Source organism: Saimiri boliviensis, chromosome 14 (assembly GCF_048565385.1).
Source record: "Saimiri boliviensis isolate mSaiBol1 chromosome 14, mSaiBol1.pri, whole genome shotgun sequence".
NCBI classification, from domain to species: Eukaryota; Metazoa; Chordata; class Mammalia; order Primates; family Cebidae; genus Saimiri; species Saimiri boliviensis.
The window spans coordinates 13,090,054-13,117,841 of record NC_133462.1 but is presented as its reverse complement, the minus strand read 5'-3'; the positions used below and the strand labels follow the sequence as shown (position 1 = coordinate 13,117,841).

At 50.2% G+C, this 27,788-nt stretch overlaps 2 protein-coding genes across 5 annotated transcripts in view; both read left to right on the top strand.

Annotated features, from left to right (window-relative positions):
* The first annotated feature begins 104 nt into the window (after positions 1-104).
* PVR (PVR cell adhesion molecule) lies at positions 105-20,224 on the top strand. 2 transcript variants are annotated; one of them, XM_074386199.1, is made up of 8 exons: positions 105-186; positions 3,394-3,741; positions 5,714-6,010; positions 8,258-8,375; positions 11,377-11,525; positions 12,392-12,514; positions 14,432-14,463; positions 14,873-20,224. In XM_074386199.1, the coding sequence occupies exons 1-8, from the start codon at positions 120-122 to the stop codon at positions 14,933-14,935; spliced, it is 1,197 nt and encodes a 398-aa protein (XP_074242300.1). In that variant the 5' UTR covers positions 105-119; the 3' UTR covers positions 14,936-20,224. The 2 variants fall into 2 exon arrangements, with proteins under 2 accessions (XP_074242300.1, XP_074242299.1); XM_074386198.1 differs by having other exon boundaries at positions 14,384-14,463.
* The window catches only part of CEACAM19 (CEA cell adhesion molecule 19), a 27,831-nt gene continuing 15,051 nt past the window's right edge, over positions 15,009-27,788 (top strand). For 2 of the 3 annotated variants that reach the window (XM_039465534.2, XM_010350937.3), the window contains exons 1-2: positions 21,120-25,140; positions 25,750-26,118. In XM_039465534.2, coding sequence (XP_039321468.1) covers positions 25,086-25,140; positions 25,750-26,118 — 424 coding nt within the window. In that variant the 5' untranslated portion in view covers positions 21,120-25,085. Of the gene's footprint in view, positions 15,072-20,389; positions 20,502-21,119; positions 25,141-25,749; positions 26,119-27,788 lie in introns of those variants that run through there. The other variant, XM_074386200.1, reaches the window with a different exon arrangement.

The window sequence follows — 27,788 nt, the reverse complement described above, 5'->3', positions numbered from 1 at the left end:
GGCACTGGGGGAGCCGCCCCGCGGGGATTCCAGGACTGAGCTCCGGGATCTGGACTCGCGGTAGCTGCGGCAGAGCGAGCGCGCCGGGGCCCAGCTGAGTAGCTGGCAGGGCCCGAGCCATGGCCGCCGCGTGGCCGCTGCTGCTGCTGGCTCTGCTGGTGCTGTCCTGGTCACGCCCAGGAACCGGTGAGTGACCCCCGCGCAGTCCGGGGGCCCCATCCCCACTCCCAGCTCCGCAACCCGACCGGCCACTCGGCCCCACCGAGTCCCCGAAGGTGACGGCGCCACCCAACCCCCATCTCTAACCCCGGGGTTGGAAGGAACACGGGGAGAGGGCAGGACCCGCCTCTTAGCCACCCGGATGTCTGTGGGAGTTAGTTGGCTACAGAAATTCCTCGAAATTGGCAAGAACGCCGGCTGGGCCCCCCCGGAAAGGGATGGAGTTGGGTACAGAAATTTTCCCAAAATGGCAAATGAATCAGGGAAAATCAGCAGACGGTGATTCAAGCCGAATTACCTCACTCAGGACACACCCCCGCTGGGTATGCTGCTGAGTCTGCTGTGTCTGGGCAGAGGATAGTTGATGTTGGGGAGAAGGACAGTGGGTGACGCTTGACAGCATTCCCCTTCTGACCCCAATGTCTGGCTGTCCATTCATTCATTCCCTTTTTTTTTTTTTTTTTTTTGAGACAGTCTCACTCCATCTCCCAGGCTGGAGTGCAGTCACCTTTTTTTTTTTTTCACTCTGTCACCCAGCTGGAGTGCAGTGGCACTATCTCTGCTCACTGCAACCTCCACCTCCCTGGTTCAAGCGATTCTCCTGTCTCAGCCTCCTAAATAGTTGGGATTACAAGTGCCTGCCACTAAACCCAGCTAATTTTTTGTATTTTTAGTAGAGACGGGTTTTGCCGTGTTGGCCAGGCTGGTCTCGAACTCCTGACCTTGTGATTGCCCCACCTTGGCCTCCTAAAGTGCTGGGATTGTGGGCGTGAGCCACCACACCCGGGCCATCTTTTTGTATATTTAGTAGAGACAGGGATTCATCATGTTGGCCAGGCTGGTCTCAAACTCCTGATGTAAGTATATATATTATATTTTATAATTATATATTGCGTGTTATATATTTATTAATAAATACATATGTTATATATAGTAAATCTATTAACTATTTCAAATATATAATATATAACATTATTTGTATATTTTATTAATATTTAATGAGTACATAAATATATATTTTGTATATTATATATATACATATATATTGTGTGTGTGTGTGTGTGTGTGAGAGAGAGAGAGAGATAGATAGATAGATAGAGAGAAACAGGGTCTTGCTGTGTCGCCCAGGCTGGAGTGCAGTGACACAATCCCTGCTCACTGCAACCTCAACTTCCCAGGCTCAAGCGATCCTCTCACCTTGGCTTCTGGAGTAGCTGGGATAATAGGTGCTCACCACCACACTTGATTAATTTCTTTGTGTTTTTGTTAGAGATGGAGTTTTGCTATTCTCCCCAGGCTGATTGCAGCCAGGCACAGTGGCTCATGCCTGCAATCCCAGCACTTTGGGAGGCTGAGATGGGAGGATCACTTGAGCTTAGGAATTCAAAACCAGCCTGGGCAACATAGCAAGACCCCATCTCTACAAAAATAATTAAATAAACATTTTAAAATAAAAAAGAATGAATAGTACTATGTTTATTAGTCTCAATAAGAGCTGACACATATTAGGACCTACTATGTGCTAAGGCCCTTAGCAGAAAGATTTTCATATAGGATCTGGGGGATCAGAGGTCAGACACTGACTACAGACCACCCAGGTTCAAATCCCACCTCTGCCACTAGACCCCGTATGACTTGGCTAACACTGCACTCTGTGTGTCAGTTTCCCTACCTGTAAAATGATGCTAACAGTACTGTTTGCCTCAGGGACTAAATGCCAAGAGGTATGTAAAGTGCCCAGAAGAGCCGCTGAGCTGTGTCAGCACCCTGTGAATGTCCACTGTTCTAAGTCTCATTTTACTAACTAGGAAAAAGAATCAGAGAGGTTAAGTAACCTGCCTGAGACCTCACAGCAGAGATCTGAAGGAACCCAAAACTCCTGGGCTATAATTGCCTTCCTTTTGTGCCACGATCCCCTACATTCTTCCAGCCAGGACCCACGCAGAGTAATACAGTGTTTCACAGATGTGAAGACCCAAGAGTTCTCCCTGTTTTCTACGTTGGGAACAGCAAGTTGTGCTGTAAATTACAGCAGTCATAGTATGTGAAACCTACAACATCGGTGTGATGAAAAAGTTCTGGGCTGGGTGCGGTGGGTCACACCTATAATCCCAGCACTTTTGGGAGGCAGAGGTGGGCACGGATCACGAGGTCAAGAGATCAAGATGACGAGATTTTCCTGGCCTATATGGTGAAACCCCATCTATACTAAAAATAAAAAAATTAGCCATGCCTAGTGGCATGCCCCTGTAGTCCCAGCTGCTCAGGCAGCTGAGGCAGGAGAATCGCTTGAACCCAGGCGTCGGAGGTTGCAGCGAGCCAAGATCTCACCACTGTACTCTAGCAGCCTGGCATCAGAGTGAGACTCGGCCTCAAAAAAAAAAAAAAGAAAAGAAAAGAAAAAGAAAAGGAAAGACAAAGTTTTGGAGCCATGCAGTGGTAATGGTTGCACAACATCGTGAACTGTACATAGTGCCACTGAATTGTGTGCTTTAAATGGCTTAAATGGTAAATTTTGTGTGTGTGTGTGTGTGTGTCTGTGTGTGTCTGTGTGTGTGTGTTGTTTGTTTTTAATATGGAGTCTCGCCCTGTCGCCCAGGGTGGAGTGCAATGGTGAGATCTAGGCTCACTGCAACCTCTACTCCTGGGTTCAAGCGATACTCCTGCCTAAGCCTCCTGAGGAGCTGAGATTCCAGGCTCTGGCCACCACGCCCGGCTAATTTTTTGTACCTTCAGTAGAGGTTGGGTTTCACCATGTTGGCCAGGCTGGTCTAGGAACTCCTGAGCTTATGAGCCGCCCACCTCAGCCTCCCAAAGTGCTGGGATTACAGACGTGAGCCACTGCACCAGCGGTAAATTTAAATTTTTAAACCACAATATTTACCACAATTTTTAAAATCGATAATGTCGAGATTGAGGGAAATACGGTAATAATAGAGGAAATATGATAATAAATAGCCAAAAAGTGAAAGGGCACAACCATCCCAGATGCCCTTACCCTCCTCGCCTGCCATGACCCCAAATCGTGCCCCAGTCCCCCCTCTCTCCACCTCCGACGAGGGCTCCAGAGTCCCAGCATGCCAGTGCACACCTGGGTGCGAGGCCTTCCGGAGCCCCTCCCTATCTGGCCCCGGAACGCCCCAGATCTGACACCTTCTCTTTGGTTCTCCGCAGGAGACATCTTCCTGAAGGCGCGCGACCAGGTGCACGGCTTCTTGGGCGACTCCGTGACGCTGCCCTGCCACCTGCAGCTGCCCAGCACAGAGGTGACGCACGTGTCGCAGCTGACTTGGACGCGGCTCGGTGACTCCCGCAGCGTGGCCGTCTTCCACCATACTCAGGGCTCCAACTACCCGGAGTCTGAACGGGTGGAATTCGTGGCCGCCAGGCTAGGGGCGGAGCTGCGGGATGCCTCGCTGAGGGTGTTCGAGCTGCGCGCCGAGGATGAAGGCAACTACACCTGCCTGTTCGTCACGTCTCCGCAGGGCAGCAAGAGCGCAGTTACCTGGCTCCGAGTGTTCGGTGAGGGGGGCGCGTTGGGGGCAGGGGCTGAATGAAAGGCGGAGATTTGGTGGGAGGATCAGGGAGGTAGGTAAAGAGCGGGAAGGCCTGGGAGGGAGGGAGATTCCCTCCACAGCAGATTCCCTGGGACTAAAGGAAGGCGCAGGGCAAGGATGAGGGGTGGATGGGGGAAGCTAGTGGCAGAGGGGCTACAGGGCAGGAAGAGAGGAGAGATCCCCGGGATAAGGACCTCCAAGCCTGGAATCAGAACACCTTGAGGGAGGGGAAGGAGTATATTGGAAAGGGGGCCGGGAGGGTACTGGGAAGGGAGGAAGCCTGGGTGGCGGCTTCTGGGTCCCTCCTTTCCTCATCTGTAAAAGGATTGGTGACAACAGCATCACCCTTGGAAAGCTGTCATGAGTGTCCAGGTGAAGGCTTAGAGCAGAGGTGCTTCATGGCCCATGTGAGCTCCTTAGAGCCGTCAGTTGCTTTATTTGGTGAAGAAGGAGAAAGTTGAAACAGACAGAACCGCAAAGATCCTCATACCCAAAAGAGGAGGGGGTCATGCTTTCATTTTCATGAACTCCATGAGGCCCTCCTCCTGGAACTTGAGCAAGAAGTCTCTGTGCCTCAGTTTCCTCATCTGTACGATGGCCATCACCATAAGGATTCAAAATAACTGACCCTTTTTTTTTTCTTTGAGACAGAGTCTCGCTCTGTCGCCCAGGCTGGAGTGCAGTGGCGTGATCATAGATCACTGCAGCCAGGAACTCCTGGGCTCTAGGAATGCTCTTGCCCTCCCTGCAGCTGGAATTACAGGAATGTGCCCCCATGCCCGCCTTTTTCATTGTTGATGTTTGGTTTTTAAGTTTATGTGCCAGGAACTGTTCCAGGCTTGTGCATGAGTAATTCATGAAATTTCAAGCGTTTGCAACTGGCACACAGCATCCAATCAAAGCCAACTCTTGTCACTCCAACAAGCCCGGGATTCTGGGTATCATGGTTTATAGGATGAAGTAAAACAGAAACAGTGAGTCAAGTTAAGGAGAAACCTTGGGTAAATAATAATACAGGTAATGGTGGGGAAGGAAGTCCCAGGTTTGGGACTCACCAGGATGATGATTAAGAGATGGTCAAGGTGGTTTTGGAGTCAAGCAGACTTTATGTGAAAGTCTAGCTCTACTGCTTACAGCTATGTGACCGTGGGCAAGTCACTTCCCTTCTCAACTTCAGAGCTCAGGCTTCCTCTCTTCCACTGAGCCCCAGACTAGGATAACCCCCTCTGGGTTTCCCCGTCCCAGCCCTGCCTTCTCCAAGTCATCACTGCCTGGAAAAAGAGTATTTCTGCCCCTTGGACTGAGTACCCATGAGGGCAGAACCAGGGCTATTTTGGTCACTGCTGGGCCCCAGCACTTTCCACCAAATAATATTTATTGAGCACTTATTATGTGCCAAGTACCATTCTTAGAGCTTTACCAGAATATTCTCATGCCTGTGATCCCATCATTATCTCCTGTTGACAGACAAGGAAACTGAGGCACAGACTTGCCCAAGGCCACCCAGCTGCTCAGGGATAGAGCTGGGGTTTGAACCATGCCATCCTGTACACTTTTGGGTTATTTTTGAGACAGAATCTCGCTCTGTTGCCCAGCTGGAGTGCAGTGGCGCAATCCTGGCTCACTGCAACCTCCGTCTCCTGAGTTCAAGCAATTATCCAGCCTCAGCCTCCCAAGTAACTGGGATTACTGGCATGTGCCACCATACCCTGGCTAATTTTTGTATTTTTAGTAGAGACAGATTTTCACCATGTTGGCCAGGCTGGTCTCGAACTCTTGACCTCGTGATCCACCCAACTCAACCTCCCAAAGTGCTGGGATTACAGGTGTGAGCCACCATGCCCAGCCACCATACCATCCTGTACCCTTAATGAATCCCCCTCTTGTACCACAGAGGGGTTCATTGGATGACCTGTTGCTTTTGTTCCTCTTCCTAGCCAAGCCCCAGAACACAGCTGAGGCTCAGAAGGTCCAGCTTACCAGAGAGCCTGTGCCCATGGCCCGATGCGTCTCCACAGGCGGTCGCCCGCCCGCCCGAATCACCTGGCACTCAGACCTGGGCGGGACGGCCAATATGAGCCAAGAGCCAGGGCTGCTGTCTGGCACAGTCACCGTCACCAGCCTCTGGATTTCGGTGCCCTCAAGCCAGGTGGATGGCAAGAATGTGACCTGCAAAGTAGAGCACGAGAGCTTCGAGAAGCCTCAGCTGCTGGCTGTGAACCTCACCGTGTACTGTGAGTGTGCCCAAGTCTGCCGCGGCGAGAACCCCTGCCGGGCCGCCCCACCCCTGTCTACGCTGACTCCCCAAGGCACTGTCGGCATTGCTTCCGTCATCTGCACGGGCTCCCCTGACTCCTGTCTGCACGGCCCACCCCCACTGTCTACACCAGCTCCCCTGGGCCATAAACAACACTGCCCCTATTGTCGACACCAGCTCACTGGGCCACAGTCAGTGCTGACACCAAGATTGTCTGCCCTCTTTTTTTTTTTTTGAGACAGAATCTCATTCTGTTCCCAGGCTGGAGTGCAGCGGTGCGAACTCGGCTCACCACAACCTCTGCTTCTTGAGTTCAAGCAGTTCTCCTGCCTCCGCCTCCCAAGTGACTGGGATTAATGGTGTGACTGTGGCTCCTCTAGCCACTGTCTACACTGATACCGCACACTCTGTTGACTCCCTTGAGCACCGTCTGCGCTGCCCCCAAACATTGGCTACACCTGCTTCCCCAGGCAACTATCCACAATGACCTTCCTGGAGCTGGCTCTCCTGGCCACTGTCAGCGCTGCCTCCCTCATTATCTACACCTACTCCCCGTTTTTCTTTTTTGTTTTTTTCTGAGGCAGAGTCTTACTCTGTCACCCAGGCTGGAGTGCAGTGGGGTGACCTCGGCTCACTGCAACCTCCGCCTTCCATGCTCAAGCTATTCTCCTGCCTCAGCCTCCCAAGTAGCTGGGAAGACAGGCACATGCCACCACGCCCAGCTAATTTATTTTTATTTATTTATTTATTTTGAGACAGAGTCTTGCTTTGTCACCCAGGCTGGAGTGCAGTGGTGCAATCTTGGTTCACTGCAACCCCCGCCTCTCGGGTCCAAGTGATTCTCCTACCTCAGCCTCCCCAGTAGCTGGGATTACAGGCACCCACCACCATGCACGGCTAACATTTGTATTATTAGTAGAGACAGGCTTTCACCATCCTGACCAAGCTGGTCTCGAATTCCTGACGTGATCTGCCCATCTTGGCCTCCCAAAGTGCTGGGATTATAAGCGTGAGCCACTGCACCCAGCCTAGTGTATTTTTTGTAGTGACAGGATCTCCCTATATTGCCCAGGCTGGTCTCAAACTCCTGGGCTCAAGCGATCCTCCTGCCTCGACCTCCCAAGGTGCTGAGATTACAGGCATGAGCCACTGTGCCTGGCCAAAATTAATTTTAATAGTTGCCTTTACTTACCCCGACACACCCAAAACATTATTTCAACTTGTAATTCATTTCTAAAATTTTTTCTTGAGATCTCTCCCATTTATTTTGCCCTAGTAAGCCTTTGAAATCTGGTGTGTTTCTCGGCCTGGCCATATTTCCAGGGCTCAGTAGTCACCTGTGGCCAGTAGGTGCCATATTGGAGAGCATAAATCTAGACGAAGCTTCCACATCATCTACACTGGCTCATCCAAATACTGTCTACACACACACAGAGACACACACACACACAGCCTGTTTTAATTTCACCAGCTCCCTGGGACACACTCTATATATGGGAGTGATCTCATCCCACCCCAGCATTTTGAACACTGGCCAGACATTATGGCATCTGCTCGGATATTCTAATGCCAAGTCTACACTGAGCCTGTCACTAATATCCATACAAACTCTTCTAGGCATCATTTATACTGTTCCTTCCATCTTCGTTTATACTGCCTGCCCCCCTGCCAGGCAATGGTACACAGATTCCCTCAAGTGCTGTCTATACTGGAGTCCCTCCACACTGACTCCTAGCCCTCACCCCCCAGCAAACCCTGTCCTGCTGACCTTCCTCGTGAGGACGCTGAAGGATCTTTGCTGTCGGTCATGTGTGGGATGGCTGAGCAGCACCCTAGAGCAGGGTGATTTCTCCAGGACTCCTTCCCGCAGGACTTGTCAGAGCCTTGAATACACTGCTGTGTGTTACGAGTGACAGTTGCCTGTGAGTGAGACAAGGAAGCCTTTTCCCGCAGGACACCCAACACATACCTGGACCAGGCTACCTAGGAAAGCTAGCGGAGAAAAGCAGGTCCTCAGAAGCCCTCTCCATGTCCCCACTGACCAGGGACTCCCAGGCTTCTGCTCTCCATGGCACCCCATCTCCCTAGACCCCTCCTAGGCCTGTCCAGCTCCCACTGTGCCCCTAACATGCCCAGACCTTTTCCTGCAGTAATGTGAATCCCATGTAAGCCTAGGCCCACCAAAGGCTCCCTGTCTCTGAACCTCTGTGTCCACTTCCTGCAGATCCCCCAGAGGTATCCATTTCTGGCTATGATGGCAACTGGTACCTCGGCCAGACTGAGGCCAGCCTGACCTGCGACGCTCGCGGCAACCCAGAGCCCACAGGCTATGAGTGGAGCACGTGAGTCCTGGGTCTGAGGGAGGAGGGGCTGGGAGCCTGGAATCCAGGATCTGAGGGAAGAGGGGCTGGGGCTCTGTCACCCAGACTGGAGTGCAGTGCCATGATCATAGCTCACTGCAGACTGAACCTCCCTGGGCTCAGTGATCCTCCCACTTAGCCTCCTGAGTAGCTGGAACTACAGGCATGGGCCACCACACTCAGCTAATTTTGTTGTATTTTTTGCAGAGACAGGGTTTTGCCACATCGCCCAGGCTCGTCTCAATCTCCTGGGCTCAAGCAATCAACCCACCTCTGCCTCCCAAAATGCTGTGATCACAGGCGTGAGCCACCTCACCCAGCCTTAGGCCTTTTTCCTTATTACAAAAATAGCTCATGTCCGCTGTAGAAATGTCAGGCCATTGAGTTATGAGCAAAAAGAAGACAGCAGCACCTCTAGTCAAGTGTACCCAGCCACCTCCAGAAATACCCAGTGGCCTTTATTATACATCCTTCTGTCTTTTTTCTCTGTGTTCCTAAACAAAAACTGGAATTATGCCATACATATAACTTTGAAACTTTTCCTCTATCTTGTGAATATGTTTCCCTCTCAAAGCACATAGGTCTACAAGCCCATTTCCCACATACTGTATTAGGAAGATTGTTAAACATACAGAAAAATCCTAATTTTCCAGTGAACAGTTAAGATTCCACCATGTGGATTCCCCCACTAACATTTTACTGTGCTTGCTTTATCACATTTCTGTGACTCCTCCTGTCCCTCTATTCATCCCTCAATCATATTATGCATTTCAAAGCACCCTCAGCTCCCCTGCTTTGTTTGTTTCTTTTTTAAAAACAAGGCCTCACTCTGTGGCTCAGTGCAGTGATACAATCACAGCTCACTGAAGCTTTGAGCTCCTGGGCTCAAGTGATCCTCCAGCCTCAGCCTCCCAGATAGTTGGGACTACAGGCACACACCACCACGCCTGGCTAACATGGCCTCTTTTTTAATGTTGCTGGGATTGCATCACCTTTAAAAAAAAAAAATTTAAGAAATAGAGATGAGCTCTCACTGTGTTGCCCAGGCTGGTCTTGAACTCCTGAACTCAAGCAGTCCTCCCGCCTGGGCCTCCCAAAGTGCAGGGAAGGGATTCCAACATACGTGGATGTCATCAGTTATTTAACCATCCTTAGTACAGGACACATATATCAGTTTCCATTTTCAACTCTGCAAATGCCGTGGTGGGGACCATCCCCCGTGGTCATTTGTCAGTTGTCAGCGGAAGGAATTGCCGGTCAGAGGTTTTTGATGGTGTGACGGTGCCCTTACTGTCCTACCTCAAAGCACCACAATTCAGCCTCTTGAGCCAGATGGCTGCGTTTGCATCCCAGCTTTGCAGAGTGCCCAAAGCCCAATACTTCCATCTCTACCTCTGTTCATTAAACTAGTGTTCCTTGACAACTTACTGTGTGGCAGGTGCAATTAACCAGCATATAGTAGTCAATAAAACAGACCAGATTTCTTCCCCATATGGAGCTTCCATTCTAGTGGGGAAGGAAACAAGAAGCAAGATAAAGTCGTAAAGTGTGTAGAGTGTGTGCAGTGGCAATAAATACCATGGAGAAAAGATAAAGCAGAAAAGGGGATGGGGGCCAGGCGCCGTGGCTCATGCCTGTAATCCCAGCACTTTGGGATGCTGCGATGGGAAGATCACTTGAGGCCAGAAGTTCGGGACCAGCCTGGCCAACACAGTGAAACCCCATCTCTACCAAAAGAGATGCAAAACTTAGCTGGGTGTGGGAGGACACACCTGCAGTCCCACCTACTCAGGAGGCTGAGGTGGGAGGATTGCATGCACCCAGGGGGTAGAGGTCGCAGTGAGCCAAGATGGTGCCACTGCACTGCAGCACAGGTGACAGAGTGAGGCCCTGTCTCAAAAAATAACAATAAAATTAGAGAGAGAGAGAGAGAGAATGGGGATGGGAGGGGTGGTCATCACAGTTGAAATAGGGTGGCCAAGTGAGATGTTACTAAGGTGAAGGAGGTGAGGGTGAGCTCTGTGGGTACTTGGGAAAGCATTCTAGCAGAGGGAACAGTATAGGCAAACCCATTTCTTTCTTCTTTTTTTTTTTCTTTTGAGACAGAGTCTCACTCTGTCACCCAGGCTGGAGTGCAGTGGTGCAATCTCAGCTCACTGCAACCACCACCTCCCTGGTTCAAGCAATTCTCTGCCTCAGCCTGCTGCGTAGCTGGGATTACAGGCGCCCGCCACCACGCCCGGCTAATTTTTGTATTTTTAGTAGAGACGGGGTTTCACCATCTTGGCCAGGCTGGTCTTGAACTCCTCACCTCGTAATCCACCCGCCTCTGCCTCCCAAAGTGCTGGGATTACAGGCGTGAGCCACCGCGCCCGGCCGGGCAAATCCATTTCTATCCATCAGTCCCTGCATAAACAAACGCCCAGGACACCTAATTGGAGAGTTTGAGGACCAGCAAGGCCACTGTGGATACAGAGGCGGGAACAAAGGGGAGGATCATGGAAAACAGGGGCAGAGGTAGCAGGGGCCAGATCACGTGGGGCCTGTGACACGGAGGAGAAGAGTTCGGTTTTACTCTGAGCCAGGCTGAGCCACCAGAGGGTGCTGAGCTAAGGGATGGGAACTGACTTAGGGTTCATAGGCGACCTCTGGTGGCCACCTGGGGAACAGACGAGGGGGCGAGGGCGGAAATGGAGCCCAGCGTGGAGGCAGCTGCTGGGGGCCAGGATGCACCCAGTCAGAGCAGGGAGGTGGCCGTGGAAGCCCTGAGGAGCGGTGGGATTCTGGATGGATCTTGGGGCGGGGTCTGAGGATTGGCTGATGGGTTGGGTGTGGGCATGAGAGGAAGGGAAGAGTCAGGGGTCAGGGGGTCCTCCAGAATTGCTCTTGGCTTATACTAGAGAGGGCGTGAGGGTTTCTGGCAGGTAGTGGGTGCTAAATCACTCCGGACTCGCAGCAGAGACTCACCCTCTGTCTCTCCCAGGACCATGGGTCCTTTGCCTCCCTCTGCTGTGGCTCAGGGCACCCAGCTCCTCATCCAACCTGTGGACATGTCAATCAATACAACTTTCATCTGCAACGTCACCAGTGCCCTAGGAGCTCGCCAGGCAGAACTGACTGTCCAGGTCAAAGGTGAGGAACTCCCTGGGTGGGGAGAACGGGGACCAAAGGAAGAGGTCGCGGCAGGGTTCCCTCTCCGATGCTCTCTGTGAACCAATCACAGCAGCCGGCTCCCTTCCTTCTCCTAAGCCTTCTCACGAAAGGACCAGTGAGGCCAGCTTTACTCCCCTGTGAACTCCATACCTATACCGCTGGTACTGTTGTTCAGCTGCCTGAATACACTCCCTCTGCACACCCAGGTTGGGATAGATGTGGAATCCCTCTCTCTCAGGGACTCGGGCCTTTCCAAATGTATTAGGCAGAACTCTATCAACTGCAGTTGACAGAAACACAACTCAAAGTAGTCTAAGAAAAAACACAAAAATCCAGGAGTTTATTGAAATTGTCACCTTCAGGTATGGTTAGATCCAGGGGTTCCAACTATGTAATCCAGGAACTTTTATTTTATACATCTCTTGTCTCTGCTTTTCGTTGTACTGGCTTGATTCTCAGGAAGGCTCTGTCCTCAGGGAAGCAAGATAGCCCTCAGCAATGACAGGCTCATATCCTACCAGAATAGCAACAGCAGGAGAAAAAAAAAAAAACATTTGCCATAACTGTAGCCAAAGTCCCAGGGCTGGCTCTCATTGGCCTAGCTTAGGCCACAGTCCACCTATGAACCAATCACAGCAGCCAGGGAGAATGGAATGTTCTGATTGGCCAGGCCTGTATCAAAGTCCCATCCTAGGAACCAGAGGGTAGGATCCAGTCCACCTGAATTAAATAGACTGAGGCAGGTGGAGTGATGGCTCCATAAGGAAATTTGAGATGCCATTTCAAGAATGAGGGATAAACCCCAAGAACTTCCTTACCTAAATACCGGTTTCCTTCTCTTTCAGAGGGACCTTCCAGTGAAACCCCAGGCATGCCCGGGAGCAGCATCCTTCTCCTGATTCTGGGACTCCTGGTTGTTCTGGCCCTGCTGGGGGTTGGGCTTTATTTCTATCGGTCCAGATGTTCCCGTAAGTTCCTTTGGCATTGCCGTCTGTTTCCACGAGTGAGCATCACCAGAGCTGCCATAATGGAGCACCTACTGTATGCTGGGCTCTGTGCTAAGCCCTTCCCGTGTGCCTCTCACTGAATCCTCACCCCAGTGCCATGAGGTTTTCCCCATTTGACCAACGAGGGTGCAGAACCAGGGAATCCCGTTCACTGCTTCATTGATTATATTTACAAGTATTTACAGAGTGGGAGAAGATCTTATCTGGCCTGAGGCTTCGGCCCTTCATTCAGGTGATGTGGGAGTACCTGCCAGAAAGATGGGGGTGAAATAATGCTTAACCCCTCAGCCTTACTCCATCTGCCTTGTTCAGGAGTGACTCTAGGAGGAGGTGGCAGGAACCGGCACCTCTGATCCTCAGCTCTAACAGGGTCTGATGCTTTCACACCTCAAGAGATTTGCATAAGCCATTCCCCTGCCTGGATCACCCTCCCATGGCTCCTTCTGGAGAAGTGCACCAGCTAATTTTCTGTAATCAGAGGAGTGATACTTTGCTGAGCACTGTCCATGTGCTGCTTTATGTGTACGATCTCCTGGATTTTACTTTTTAATTTTTAATTTAATTTTGTTTATTTACTTATTTTGAGGCAGGCTGTCACTACAACTTCCTTGATTTTAATATTTATTTATTTATTTTTGAGGCAGGCTGTCACTCTGTCACCCAGGCTGTAGTGCAGTGGCACGACCTCAGCCCACTGCAGCCTCCGCCTCCCAGGTTCAAGCGAATCTCGTGCCCAGTCTCCCGAGCTGGGATTACAGGCGTGCACCACCGCGCCCAACTAAGTTTTGTATTTTCAGTAGAGACGGGGTTTCACCATGTTGGTCAGGCTGGTCTCTAACTTCTGACTTTGTGATTCACCACCTCAGCCTCCCAAAGTGCTGGGCTTACAGGCGTGAGCCACCATGCCTGGCTTTTTTATTTTTTCTCTCTGTTGCCCAGTCTAGAGTGCAGTGGCATGATCACGGCAGCTCACTGCAGCCTCACCCTCCCAGGTTCAGGTGATTCTCCCACCTCAGCCTCCCGAGTAGCTGGGACTCTAGGCATGCACTCCCAGGCCCGGCTAATTTTTTGTATTTTTAGTAAAGTTGGGGTTTCGCTGTGTTGCCCAGGCTGGTCTTGAACTGGACTCCAGCAATCCAGCCACCTTGGGAATCCTCCCAGAGTACTGGAATCCTCGCAGAGTTCTGGAATTACAGGCGTGAGCCACCATGCTTGGCCAAGAGCAGGCGTTTTTATGTGTTTTGTTCACAGCTGTGTCCCCAGCACCTAGAATATACCTGGCACAAAGCAGACATTTACCATTTGCTGAGTACTACTACTGTTTGCTAAATAAACCCCCGTTCAGTAGTTTAGGAAACTGAAACTAGAGAGGTTATGTCACTGGTCTAAGCTCTTAAAGGACAGAGATGGAATTTGAACCCATCCATCTGGTTCCAGAGCCCAGGCTTGATATTTATGGATCTTTATTTAATTAATAGATATTTTAAAAATCTAATTTTTGTATTTTTAGTAGAGACAGGGTTTCACCATGTTTGGCCAGGCTGGTCTCAAACTCCTGATCTCGTGATCCGCCCACCTCAGCCTCCCAAAGTGCTGGGATTGCAGGCGTGAGCCACGGTGCCTGGCCTACACTGTCATTTATTTTATTTTTTATTTTAGAGGCAGGAATGATGCTGTCTTGCCCAGGCTGGTCTCACATCCTTGACAAGCACACTCGCCATCCCTGTGTGACAAACGTGTATAGCGTTAAGAGAAGTGGCGCCCCATGTAATGACAGAGGCAGAACTTGGCGTTTTCAGGGCCCTGACACCCGGCATATCTTCTTCCCAGCTTCCCAGCCTTGTTCCTTCCTGACGACTTCCCCTCCTATTTCCCCAGGTCCGACGGCTGCCAGCACCTGGGTTAATAGGGTGAGTGCAGTGTGGGAGCTGAGGAGGGCGTGGGGACTGCACGAACTACAAACCAGACGTCTCCAGATGCCCAGCCCAGACTCAGGAGCCTGGGTCTTCTGGGTCTTTTCTCCTGCTGCCTTAAGCAGCATCTCCCAACCCTTCCTGCTGGGCAGAATCCCCTGTAGAGTTTGCTAAGATGCAGCCCCCGACAGTGTGGTCTGTGCTGAGGCCAGGTTATCTGCATTTTAATATCGGCCCTCCCCACCAACTCTGCCCTTGGCCACACCTTGAGAAGCACTGCCCTGGCTTCCAGGGAGAGGGGAGGGGACGGGCCTGTCGTTCTTTGCACATTGGTCTTCCGTGGGAAGATGTTCTTTGATTTTGTTCAAAAGAGCCCTGAGGCTAAGGTTTGAAAACTCTCTTCCAGCCCGTCTTCTATGCCCCCGTGGCCAAATCTTCCCAGGATCCCCAGACAGAGGGCACAAGGTGACAGCGTCGAGTCTGAGCGGGGAGAGAGACTGGAGCTGGCAAGGACGTGGGCCTCCAGAGTTGGACCCCACCCCAATGGATGAAGACCCCTTCAAAGAGACCAGCCTCCTTCCCATGCCAGACCTCAAAACGCGGTGGTAGGTGCAAGTTCAGAGGTCTCCAAGACCACCCTGAGCTCATTTGCTAGGACTCACTGGACTCAGGAAAGCTGTTAAGCTCCAATTACAGTTTATTACGGCAAAAGGACAGAGATTAAAATCAGCAAAGCGAGGTGCTGCCCAGCACACATTCCGGGAGAGATGAGCCGACAGCTTCCAGCCATCCCCTCCCAGTGGAGCCGTGTAGGCAGCACCTGATTCTCACAGCAACGACATGCGACGACACGCAAGAAGTACTGCCAGCCACAGACCTTCGTGTCTAGAGTTTTATTTTTTTTTTAATATATATATATATTTTAAGATGGGGTTTCACCATGTTGGTCAGGCTGGTCCTGAACTCCCAACCTCAGGTGATCCACCCGCCTTGTCCTCCAAAGTGCTTGGATTACAGGTGTGAGCCACCACGTCCGGCCGCAGAGTTTTTTCTTTGTCTTGAGGCAGGGTCTGGCTCTGCTGCCAGACAGGAGTGCCGTGGTGAGATCACAGCTCATCGCAGCCTTGACCTCAGGTCCAAGTCATTCTCCCACCTCAGCCTCCTGAGTAGCTAGGACCACAGGCATGTGCCACCATGCGTGGCTAATCTTTTTATTATCTGTAGAGACAGGGTGTCCCTGTGTTGTCCAGGCTGGTCTCAAACTCTTGGCCCCAAGTGTTATTTCTGCCTCAGCCTCCCAAAGTGCTGAATTAAGCAGCTCACCACCCACATGGCTGACCTCATGCATCAAGCCAATACCATGTGGCCCAAGGCCCCTCCACCATAAATCACAGCATTAGCATGATCAGCTCAGATGGGCTGTCAGGCAGGGTATTCCAAGGGCTTAGAGATGAATGCCCAAGAGCTGCGAATAAAGGGCCCAGTCTTTCTTTGGGCAAGGCTAGGCCTTTACTGCATAGTGGACCACACAGAACGGTGTGGACCCCCAGAGAATTTGGGTAAAAATTTGGCCTCCGGCCTTGAGCTTCTAAGTCTCTGTATTTGTCGGATCTCTGTGGTTACAAGAAACAGCCACTGACCCTGGTCACCAGAGGCTGGAACTCATACCACAAGCAGCTGCCTGGGGGTTGTCCAAGGAGCAGAGACGCGAACTTGGAGAAGGTTGTCAGCTGCAGCCACTTTCTGCCAGCATCTGCAGCCAGCAAGCTGGGGGCTGGCAGGAAATAACCCACAAAAAAAGCAAATGCTATTTCCAGCACAAGGGGGAGGGATGGAGTGAGAGGCGGTGCTGCGGTTGCTCAGGGCACCCTCCTGTAGGGCCCAGATGCAGGAGACCCAAGACCCAGGAGGCTGAGCTGCTCAGATACAACTGACAAATTTACTTTATAAAGGTCTACCATCGGACATCGCTGGGTGCGGTGGCTCACACCTGTAATCCCAGCACTTTTGGAGGCCAAGATGGGTGGATCACAAGGTCAGGAGTTCAAGACCAGCCTGGCCAACATGGTGAAACCCCGTCTCTAATAAAAATACAGAAATTAGCTGGGTGTGGTGGCATGCATCTGTAATCCCAGCTACCCAGGAGGCTGAAACAGGAGAATGGCTTGAACCCGGGAGGTGGAGATTACAGTGAGCCGAGATCACGCCACTGCACTCCAGCCTGGGTGACAAAGCAAGACGTCATCTCAAAAAAAAAAAAAAAAAAAAAAAAAAAAAAAGTTCTATGATCTTGAGGGCAGGCACCAGAATTCCTCTTATAAAGAAAACTGTCCAGGAAAATAGCATGAGGGAGAGAAGACCTTGGGCCAAGATGCTAAATGGGAAAGCAAAGCTTGAGCTGCTCTGCAAGAGAAAATAAGCGGGACATAGATTTGCTCTGGACAGAGATGGAGGAATGGGGAACAGGGAAGTGTGGGGAAGAGACCATGGCTGGGGCAAGGGATTCAAGGGGTGTCGAGGCCAATAGGACCTGACAGAGTTGGGGAGACAAAGGAACATTGGTTGCTTTGGTGGTACATAAGATCCTCATCTGTCTCCAGCCTCCAGAACCTCATTAAAGCTTATTTATTGCATCTGCACTGGCTGTGTGCAATGGGGCCTCTGGTGGAAATCAAGGAGGAGACAGGTTTCAGGTGTACTGTTGCCACGTGGGCTGGAACCAGGGGCGTGGAAGCAAGACTTAAATGAAGAAGGCCATAAGGGCTGCGATTCCTTAGGAACCGCTTGCTTGTCTTTCTTTTTTTTTTTTTCTCTCCAAAAAATATTTGAAGAGACAATGTCTACTGTCACCCAGGCTGGAGTACAGTGGTACTACCCTAGCTCATTGCAGCCCCGCTAATTCCAGGGCTCAAGCAATCCTCCCACCTCAGCCTCCCAAGTAGCTGGATGACAGGCACACCTCACCGTGCCAAGCTGATTTTTTTAATTAGATAGTACCTCAGCTTCCCAAAATTCAAAGTGACAAAAAGACATCAGGGATCCATGCTGAGTTAATTTGTGTTTAGAGTAGTGATCCAGCTCCATTCTTTTGCACATGGATATCCAGTTTCACAACACGATGAATGCAGTGAATCCTGCTGAATCGTACACTCAGAAGTAGCTAAAATGGCAAATTTTCTGTTATCTCTTTTTAACCACAATTTTGAAAATATATTATGTACCAAAAACACCATTGAATAGTACCCTTTATTTATTTATTTAGTTGTTTATTTATTTTAGAAAGAGTCTTGCTTTGTTGACCAGGCTGGAGTGCAGTGGCCTGATCATGGCTCCTTGCAGCCTCCACCTGCTGAGCTCATGTGAGCCTCCTGTCTCAGCCTCCGGAGGTGGGCACCACCCCACCTGGCTAAAATTTTTTTTTTTAGAAATGGGCATCTTGTTGTATTGCCCAGGCTGGTCTGGAACTCCTAGATTCAAGTGCTCCTCCTGCCTCGGCCTCCCAAAGTGCTGGGATCACAGACATGAGCCACTGCGCCCAGCCCTGGACCTGACTTTTGCTGCTCACAGTTTCTGGTAATTCACAGAATGCCTCCTCAGTTATTCTACCTCATATTCCATGGGAGGAATGTACAGGTTTTTAAACCAGGCCCCAAAGGACAGGCATTTGTATCATTTCCAGCCTTTTACTATTACTGTGTTGTAGTGAATAACTTTACACACTGTTATGTTTTTATTTATTTTATTTTATTTTAGAGACAGGATCTTGCCATCTTGCCCAGGCTGTTCTCAAACTCCTGGGCTCAAGCAATCCTCCCGCCTCAGCCTCCTGAAGTACTGGCATTATAGGCATGAGCCACCGTGCCTGGCCAAAGCACGCTGTCATTGAGCTCATGTTGACACCTAAGTGTAAGACACACTGCTGGAGGTGGAATTGGTGAGCCAAAGAGTATGTTTCTTGTCATTGTAATTAATATTGACAAATGAACCCTCACAGAATTCGTGCTGAGCTCTGTTCCCACCAGCGATGTAGATGATGACCTTTATCTGGAGGGAGGGGGCATCCTTGGAGTCCACAGAGCTAGGAATGGAGAGTGGACCCAGAATTTTGGTATAGGTCTTGTATAAAGTTCTAAGTTTAAGAAAACAGCTGGGCACAGTGGCTCAGGCCTGTAATCCCAATACTTTGGGAGGCCGAGACAGGTGGATCACGAGGTCAAGAGATTGGGACCAACCTGACAAACATGGTGACACCCCTGTCTCTACTAAAAATACAAAAATTAGCTGGATGTGGTGGCACACACATGTAGTCCTGCTACTTGAGAGGCTGAGGCCAGAGAATCGCTTTAACCTGGGAGGCAGATGTTGAAGTGAGCCAGGATTGTGCTGCTGCACTCAGAAAGAAGAAAAAAGAAGAAAGAGAAAAACTGCAACTACCCATATCAGAGAATTGGTGGGAGGCGGGATATGGTGGAGATCATAAAGAGACTAAAACACTCCAAACCCTCCCTCCACATTGCTCCTGCATGGGAGAGGGGAGTCTTTTCAGGTCAATATGATCTCGCCCTGAGGAGCTGTGAGGTCCCAGAAGCCTCTGGGTTGCAGATTGCTTGGAGTGAAAATGCCCGTGCTACTGAAATCTTTTTTTTTTTTTTTTAAATTATGGGCTGGGTATGGTGGCTCATGCCTGTAATCCCAGCACTTTGGGAGGCTGCAGCAGGTGGATCACTTGAGGTCAGGAGTTCAAGACCAACCTGGCCAACATGGTGAAAAACCCCATCTCGCCGGGCGCGGTGGCTCAAGCCTGTAATCCCAGCACTTTGGGAGGCCGAGGCGGGTGGATCACGAGGTCGAGAGATCGAGACTATCCTGGTCAACATGGTGAAACCCCGTCTCTACTAAAGGTGCAAAAAATTAGCTGGGCATGGTGGCGTGTGCCTGTAATCCCAGCTACTTAGGAGGCTGAGGCAGGAGAATTGCCTGAATCCAGGAGGCGGAGGTTGCGGTGAGCCGAGATCGCGCCATTGCACTCCAGCCTGGGTAACAAGAGCGAAACTCCGTCTCAAAAAAAAAAAAAAGAAAAAAAGAAAAACCCCATCTCTCCAAAAAGTTAGCCAATCATGGTGGTGCATGCCTGTAATCCCAGCTACTCAGGAGGCTGAGGTGGGAGAATCGTTTCAACCCAGGAGGCAGAGGCTGCAGTGAGCCATGATGGAGGCACTGCACTCCAGCCTGGGTGAGAAGAGCAAAGCCCTGTCTCAAAAAAAAAAAAAAAAAAAAAAAAAAAAAAAAAAAAAAAAAAAAAAAAAAAAGGTCTACTCTGGGCACAGCTCTACTTCTCTGCTGTTTGTTCAGCTTTCCTCCACATACGGGCATCACCCTCTGGTGCCAATATGGCTGCTGCATTCCGGGCATCACATCCAGACTCAGACCCAGAGAAGCTGCCCATCCCTACCTGGGTGAGCCTCCGTGGGAACGAGAAGCTTCACCCAGCAGCGTCTTTTCCGGTCTCATTCCCCAGCGCCTCCTACCGCTCAACCAATCCCTGGCCAAAAGAATGGGACCGCCTGGGAAGCTGGACCAATCAGGACCTGCTCTCTGGGGCTGGGGAGAGGCCCGGATGAAGGCTGCAGGACGGCCTAGACGTCTGTGACTAGCAGTGCCTACCTCTGAGTAGTTAGAAGATGTCTGGGTTTATTCTCTTTTAAGTACTGCCTAAATATTCTATAATAAACCTTGACTCTTCTTTTAATAATGCAAACGGAATCGAAGTCATTATTTGAAAGGGAGAGGAAGAAAGAGAGAAAGAGAGGCAGGGAGGGAGACAGGAGAGAGGGTAGAATCCAGCCACCGGAAAATTGAGAATAGCTGGCTTTGCATTACGTGCCTGGAAATAATTGCTGGGTTTGCAACAACCTCTCTTCAGGAGACAGACCAAGGAAATTGCAAAACTGCAGCAAGGATCGAAGGGCCGGGTGCGGTGGCTCACGCCTGCAATCTCAGCACTTTAGGAGGCCAAGGAGGGCGGATCACCTGAGGTAAGGAGTTCGAGACCAGCCTGGCCAACATGGTAAAACCTCGTCTCTACTAGAAATACAAAAATAAGCTGGGCGTGGTAGCAGGCACCCGTAATCCCAGCTACTGGGGAGGCTGAGGCCAGAGAATCCCTTAAACCCGGGAGGCGGAGGTTACAGTGAGCTGAGATCATGCCACTATACTCCAGCCTGGGCAACAGAGCGAGACTCTGTCTCAGAAAAAAAAAAAAGGTTTGAAGGTAGATTCTGAGGGTACTCTGACCCACGAACCCAACATAAAATCTTCCAGGCGTGCCAGGCACAGTGGCTCACACCTGTAATCCCAGCACTTTGGGAGGCTGAGGGGGGTGGATCACCTGAGGTCGGAAGTTCGAGACCAGACTGACCAACATAGAGAAACCCCATCTCTACTAAAAATACAAAAATAGTTGGATGTGGTGGCGCGTGCCTGTAATCCCAGCTACTCCGGAGGCTGAGGCAGGAGAATTGCTTGAACCTGGGAGGCAGAGGTTGCAGTGAGCCGAAATTGTGCCACTGCACTCCAGCCTCGGTAACAAGAGTGAAACTGTCTCGGGAAAATAAAGAAAGAAAAAGGAAGGAGGGAGGGAGGGAGGAAAGAAGCAAAGAAGGAAGGGGAAAGGAAAGAAGAAAGAAAATCTTTCAGGCATTAAGAAACATTGGGGATGTGGAGGATTAAAAATCCCTCCAGGGAAAATATACTTCTCTTGAGCAGGGTCATGAGGGTGGGGGCAATGTGGTAGGTGGGGTAAGTCCAAAGGCAGGGTCAACACCAACAATAAGAAGAATGGCGGGCGTTTGTCGCTCGTTTGCCGGGGCCTCTTGCACGCTGTTCTCCCAACGTCCCTGTGAGGTGGTGATGCTTATCCCCATTCTTGAGAGGTGAGGTCATTTGCCACAAGACCCCCCAGCCACTTGGTAGTAAAACCAGATTTTCAGCCTGACCCGCCAGCTCACGGCGGAGCTTCTCTGGAGTCTGCAGCCTATCAGTCTATAGCCGGGCCACCCCATCCTTCAAGGTGGTTCAACGTCAAGATTCCTGATTTGCCTGCAATCCCAGCACTTTGGGAGGCCAAGGCGAGAGGAGCACAAGGTCAGGAGATCGAGACCATCCTGGCCAACATGGTGAAACGCCATCTCTACTAAAACACAAAAAATTAACCCAGCGTGGTGGCGGGTGCCTGTAGTCCCAGCTGCTCGGGAGGCTGAGGCAGGGGAATCAGTTGAACCCAGGTGGCGGAGGTTGCAGTGAGCCGAGATCGCACCACTGCACTCCAGCTGGGTGACAGAGCAAGACTCCGTCTCAAAAGATTCCTGATTTGCCTCAACCTGGGGCCTCTGGAAGATACCATCACCCCCAGCAGGCTGAAGACATGTGTCCAGAACACTCAGACACCCATAAAGTGCTATGGATACATCACACCCCGACCTCGCTGTCTCTTCCTCATGGCCCTCACCAGGTAGAAATGCCTGGCACGCCTGCCTCAAATCCCTAGGTCAGCTCTTGCTCCGGATGGAACTTTCTGAGATGATGATGAAAGCATTCTCCATCTGTGCTGTCCAGTGTAGTAGCCACTGATCACACAGGGCTAGTGAGCACTTGAAAGTGACTAGTTTGAGGAACTGCATTTTTTTAATGCATTTAATTTTAATTACTTTGAATATATATACACACATATATATATACATATTTATACACACATATATATATTTTTACATATATATATTCAATTTTTTTTTTTTTGAGATGGAGTCTTACTCTGTTGCCCAGGCTGGAGTGCAGTGGTATAATCTTGGCTCACTATAACCTCCACCTCCCAGTGGAGAGTGGCTGGGATTATAGGCGTGTGCCACCACGCCCCGATAATTTTTGTATTTTTAGTAGAGACAGGGTTGGCCAGGCTGATCTTCAACTCCTGACCTCAAGTGATCTGCCTGTCTCTGCCTCCCAAAGTGCTGGGATTATAGGCATGAGCCACTGTGCCTAGCCTATTCAACATTTTCTTTTTGAGACAAGGTCTCTCTCACTCTGTCATCCAGGCTAGAGTGTGGTGTCATGCTCAAAGTTCACTGCAGCCTCGACCTCCCAGGCTTCGTAATCCTCCTGCCTCAGCCTTCTGAGTAGCTGTAACTATAGTCAAGAGCCACCAAACCTAGCTAATTTTTTAAATTTTTTGTGTAGAGATGGAATCACGCCTATAATCCAAGCACTTTGAGAGGCCAAGGCAGGAGGATCACCTGAGGTCAGGAGTTCAAGATCAGCCTGGCCAACATGGCAAAACCCAGTCTCTACTAAAAACGCAAAATTTAGCCAGGCGTCGTGGTGCACGCCTGCAATCCCAGCTACTATGTTGCCCAGGCTGGTGTCAAATTCCTAGGCTCGGCCGGGCGCGGTGGCTCACGCCTGTAATCCCAGCACTTTGGGAGGCCGAGGCGGGTGGATCACGAGGTCGAGAGATCAAGACCATCCTGGTCAACATGGTGAAACCCCGTCTCTACTAAAAATACAAAACATTAGCTGGGCATGGTGGCACGTGCCTGTAATCCCAGCTACTCAGGAGGCTGAGGCAGGAGAATTGCCTGAACCCAGGAGGCGGAGGTTGCAGTGAGCCGAGATCGTGCCATTGCACTCCAGCCTGGGTAACAAGAGCGAAACTCCGTCTCAAAAAAAAAAAAAAAAAAAAATTCCTAGGCTCAAGCAGTCCTCCCACCTTGGCCTCTCAAAGAGGTGGGATTACAAATGTGAGCCACCATGCCTGGCCTAAATTTATATTTAAATAGCCACATATGACTAATAGCTACGATATTAAACAACGCAACACTAGACTCTCCATCACTCAAGCTCTGTTGTTCCAACTAAGAGAGCACACCACCCTGCCTCACACAGACACGTCCCATGTGCTCCTTCCTGGCTCCACTCACCCAGGATATTGCAACCTCCTCAATTTGCCTTGATGACTGTATCAGCCTCCACACCCTTGCATTGCTGTTTATGCTGCCTGGTAACCTTCACCCAGCCTCACCCCATCATCTGCCTCACTTCTACTCTTAGTCCAGGTCTCAGCTCAGATGCCCCCACCTCCAGGAAGCCCTCCCTACCCCTCAGGTTGAATGAGGTGTGTCCCCTTGGGCTCTCCCAGACTCCTGGCCTCCTCCATTCCAGCCCTGATCACTCTGGATCATCATTGTGTGGGGAGGGATACGCCCGCCACATGCTACAGGACTGTGTACCCTACTGTGGACAGAGGATGGTCTCAGTCATCACTGTGTCACCAACATCACCAAGCACCCGCAACTGGGCACTGAGAATGTGTGCTGGATGAATGAATGAATGAATGGAGGATGCTTTTTAAAAAACTAGGCTAAGCCAGCTGTGGTGAGTCATATCTGTAATCCCAGTACTTTGGGAGACCAAGGTGGGAGGATCACTTGAGCCCAGGAGGTTGACACCAGGCTGGGGCAACATAGTGAGATCTCATCTCTAAAAAACATAAAAAAATTATCCGGGCATGATGATAACACAGTTGTAGTCCTAGCTACTCAGGAGGCTGAGACGGGAGGATTGCTTGAGCCCAGAAGTTGGAAGCTGCAGTGAACAATGAAATCCAGCCTGGGCAACAGAGCGAGACTCGGTCTCAAAAAATATAAAATAACACATCTCTGAAAACCATAAATATTCATGAAATTATAAGTGGCACATTTAAATGGAAAGACATTCAACGTTCATGAATGGAAATATAGCAAGACTAAGATACTAGGCTCAGAGCTTGCTTTCTTTCCTTCTTTCTTTCTTTTCTTTTTCTTTTTTTTTTTTTTTTTGAGACAGTGTCTCGCTCTGTCACCCAGGCTGGACTGCAGTGATGCTATCTCAGCCCACTGCAAACTCCATCTCCCAGGTTCAAGCAACTCTTCTGCCTCAGCCTCCCCAGTTGCTGAGATTACAGGTGCCTGCCACCACACCTAACTAATTTTTGTATTTTTAATAGAGATGGAGTTTCACCATGTTGGCCAGGCTGGTCTTGAACTTCTGACCACATGATCCACCCACCCCGGCCTCCCAAAGTGCTGGAATTACAGGCATGAGCCACCTCGCCTGGCCTGCCTCAGAGCTTTCAAGTGAGTCAGCCACAGGTGAAATCCCACGGCTGTCTATGGGCAGACTTGCCTCTTCCTGGGCCTCTGTTTTCACATGTGTGCAATGGGAACAGTTATTTATGGTGGCTGCTGAATGAGCAAACCCAGGGAAGTTGTTCAAACAGAGGCTGCTATGACTGTTGTTACAGTGACTGCTGTAGCAGTCACCCTGAGTGAGAAAAAGAGGTTCAAGAGGGTCAGGGGAGGAGTCCTGGGAAGTTCCCCAGTCACCCTGAAAAACTGGTTCAACCTGTGTCTGTGCTCCCATCCCAGGGAGTATAGGTGGAGCCTCCAGAGGCTGTGAACAGGGTATGCTAGGGCTGGGCCAGCCTCAGCGGGGTCTCTAAGGCACCCCTGGGATCCCCGCTGAGCTTGCCTACTTCAGACAGCCAGGGCCCAGCCCTCTGGCCCTTGGCATATCCACAGGACGCCAAGATGGAGATTTCCATGGGGATCCAGGGCTGCTTCTCAAAGAGCCTCCTGCTCTCAGGTAAGGAGGAGATACACCACAAAGGCCGAGGGGGGAAGGGATGAGGGACTCAGCCCGGGGACTGAAGCTTCCTCTTAGAAGTAGGGAAAGATGATCTGAGAGGATGAAATCAGAGTAAGATGGGGAGGGGCAACAGAATCACGTCCTCATCACCGTTTTATCTGTGGAATTTTCTCTAATGTCAGGATAATGAAGGCAGGAATTTATGTATGTTTGGTTTTCTGCTACATCTCCAGTGTCTAAACATTGAAAGAAGTGTAGATGTATTATATACAGTTGGTAGTGTAGCTTGTATATTATACATGCCTATAAGTATTGATTGAATGAATGAATGAATGAATTCAGAGGGTCCATGTGTTTAGAAGCAGGCCACACAGCATCTCAATGTAGAAAAACCTCTGGATCAGTAGGATGGCAAATCTGTGGTATCCACGCCTGTGTTCCCACTCCTGCACCCATGGCAGATATCGATAATCAATCCCAGGACTGTTTCCAATGAGCAGCACTCAGAGTCCTTGCTCCCCAGTGAAAATCTCTTGTCTAGAGAGGAGCATACCATGAACCCTGGCAACACCCCTGATCTCAGCCTTTCCCTATAACTTCCCACAGCCTCAATCCTGGTCCTCTGGATGCTCCAAAGCTCCCAGGCAGCCCTCCACATCCAGAAGATTCCAGAGCAGCCTCAGAAGAACCGGGACCTTCTCTTGTCCGTCCAGGGTGTCCCAGACACCTTCCAGGACATCAACTGGTACCTGGGGGAGGAGACCTATGGAGGCACGAGACTATTTACCTACATCCCCGGGATACAACGGCCCCAAAGGGATGGCAGTGCCATGGGACAGCGAGACATTGTGGGCTTCCCCAATGGTTCCATGCTGCTGCGCCGCGCCCAGCCTACAGACAGCGGCACCTACCAAGTAGCCATCACCATCAACTCTGACTGGACTATGAAGGCAAAGACTGAGGTCCAAGTAGCTGGTAAGTGTTAGGGTCTGGGGATGAGATGGGGAAGCTAATGAGCCCTGAGCAGCTACCACGCACCAGGCCCTGTGCAAACACCATTTCATTTGGTTCTCTCATTTATTCATACATATTGAGTGTCTACTGTAGACCAATCCCCGGAGATAGCCTTTAAGCCTCACATGCATTAACTAATAAAATATCTATGAAATGCCTGCCTCGTGCCTGGCACTGGAGAATGCACCATCTCATTAACCAAAAAAAAATTTTTTTTTTTAGACAGAGTTCCTCTCTTGTCGCCCAGGCTGGAGTGCAGTGGCACAATCTCGGCTCACTGCAACCTCCACCTCCTGGGTTCAAGCAATTCTCCTGCCTCAGCCTCCCGAGTAGCTGAGATTACAGGCACCCGACACCACGCCCAGCTAATTTTTGTATTTTTAATAGGGATAGGGTTTCGGCATGTTGGGCAGGCTGGTCTCGAATACCTGACCTCAGGTGATCCGCCCACCTCGGCCTCCCAAAGTCCTGGGATTACAAGCGTGAGCCACCGTGCCTGGCCACTAAATTTTTATTGAGCACTTACTGTATGCCTGGTTGTAAGGAATGCATCCCTCAATCTTTATGTTCATAAGGCGAGTATTTACTGATGAATCCACTCGGAGTAAAGTGTGAGGGACAGAGTGGTGGACCCTAATGACAGTTGGCATTTCTTGGGTGCTCGTTAAGAGCCATGCACTGGCTTAAACATTCTCCCTAAAGCATAGTTTCTCAGCTTCGGCACTACTGATGTTTTGTATTGGCCAATTCCTCCTAGTAAAGGGTTCGTGCATTGCAGAGATTTCAGCAGCACCCTTGACCTCTACTCACTAGGTGCCAGTAGCACCTTCATAGTCCTGACAACCAAAAATGTCTTCAGATATTACCAAATGTCTCCACCCTGAGAGAAGAATCACCCCTGGTAGAGAACCCCTACTCCATATTTACTCATTTTTACCTTAAAGCAACTCCATGAGGTGGGTGCCATTATTGTGTCCATTTTACAGATGGAAAAATGGAGGCACACAGTGGTTGTGACTTGCTGAGTAAAGAATACGAGCCAGATGATGTAACATGGGAAGGGAGGTCATCAGGGAGACCTCACTGAAGAAGTGACCTTAGAGGAGATACCAGAAGAAGGTGATTGAGGGAGGGAGGCACTGTGGACTGATGTCTGCGTCCCCACAGAATTATATGTTGAAATCCTAACCCCCAAGATGATGGTATTAGAAAGTGGAGCTCAGGCCAGGCATGGTAGCTCACGCCTGTAATCCCAGCAATCTGGGAGGCCTAGGAGGGTGAATCACCTGAGATCAGAAGTTCGAGATCAGCCTGGCCAACATGGTAAAACCCTGTCTCTACTAAAAATACAAAAATTAGCTGGGCATGGTGGCAGGCACCCGTAATGCCAGCCACTTGGGAGGCTGAGGCAGGAGAATTACTTGAACCCAGGAGGCAGAGGTTGCAGTGAACCAAGATTGTGCCACTATACTCCAGGCTGGGCAATAAAGCAAGACTCCATCTCAAAAAAAAAAAAAAAATTGGGGCTCATGGGAGGTGATTGAATCATGAGGGTAGAGCACTTGTGAATGGATTTTATGCCCATATATGTATACATATATGTACACATAAGTATATATATATATATTTTT

What these genes read in the sequence shown, in the direction of transcription:
- PVR (XM_074386198.1), top strand. Translation starts at nt 120, where the DNA reads ATGGCCGCCGCGTGGCCGCTGCTGCTGCTGGCTCTGCTGGTGCTGTCC. An exon ending in CTGGTCACGCCCAGGAACCG is followed by an intron (nt 187 to 3,393) that starts GTGAGTGACCCC and finishes GGTTCTCCGCAG; the next exon opens with GAGACATCTTCCTGAAGGCG. An exon ending in TACCTGGCTCCGAGTGTTCG is followed by an intron (nt 3,742 to 5,713) that starts GTGAGGGGGGCG and finishes TCCTCTTCCTAG; the next exon opens with CCAAGCCCCAGAACACAGCT.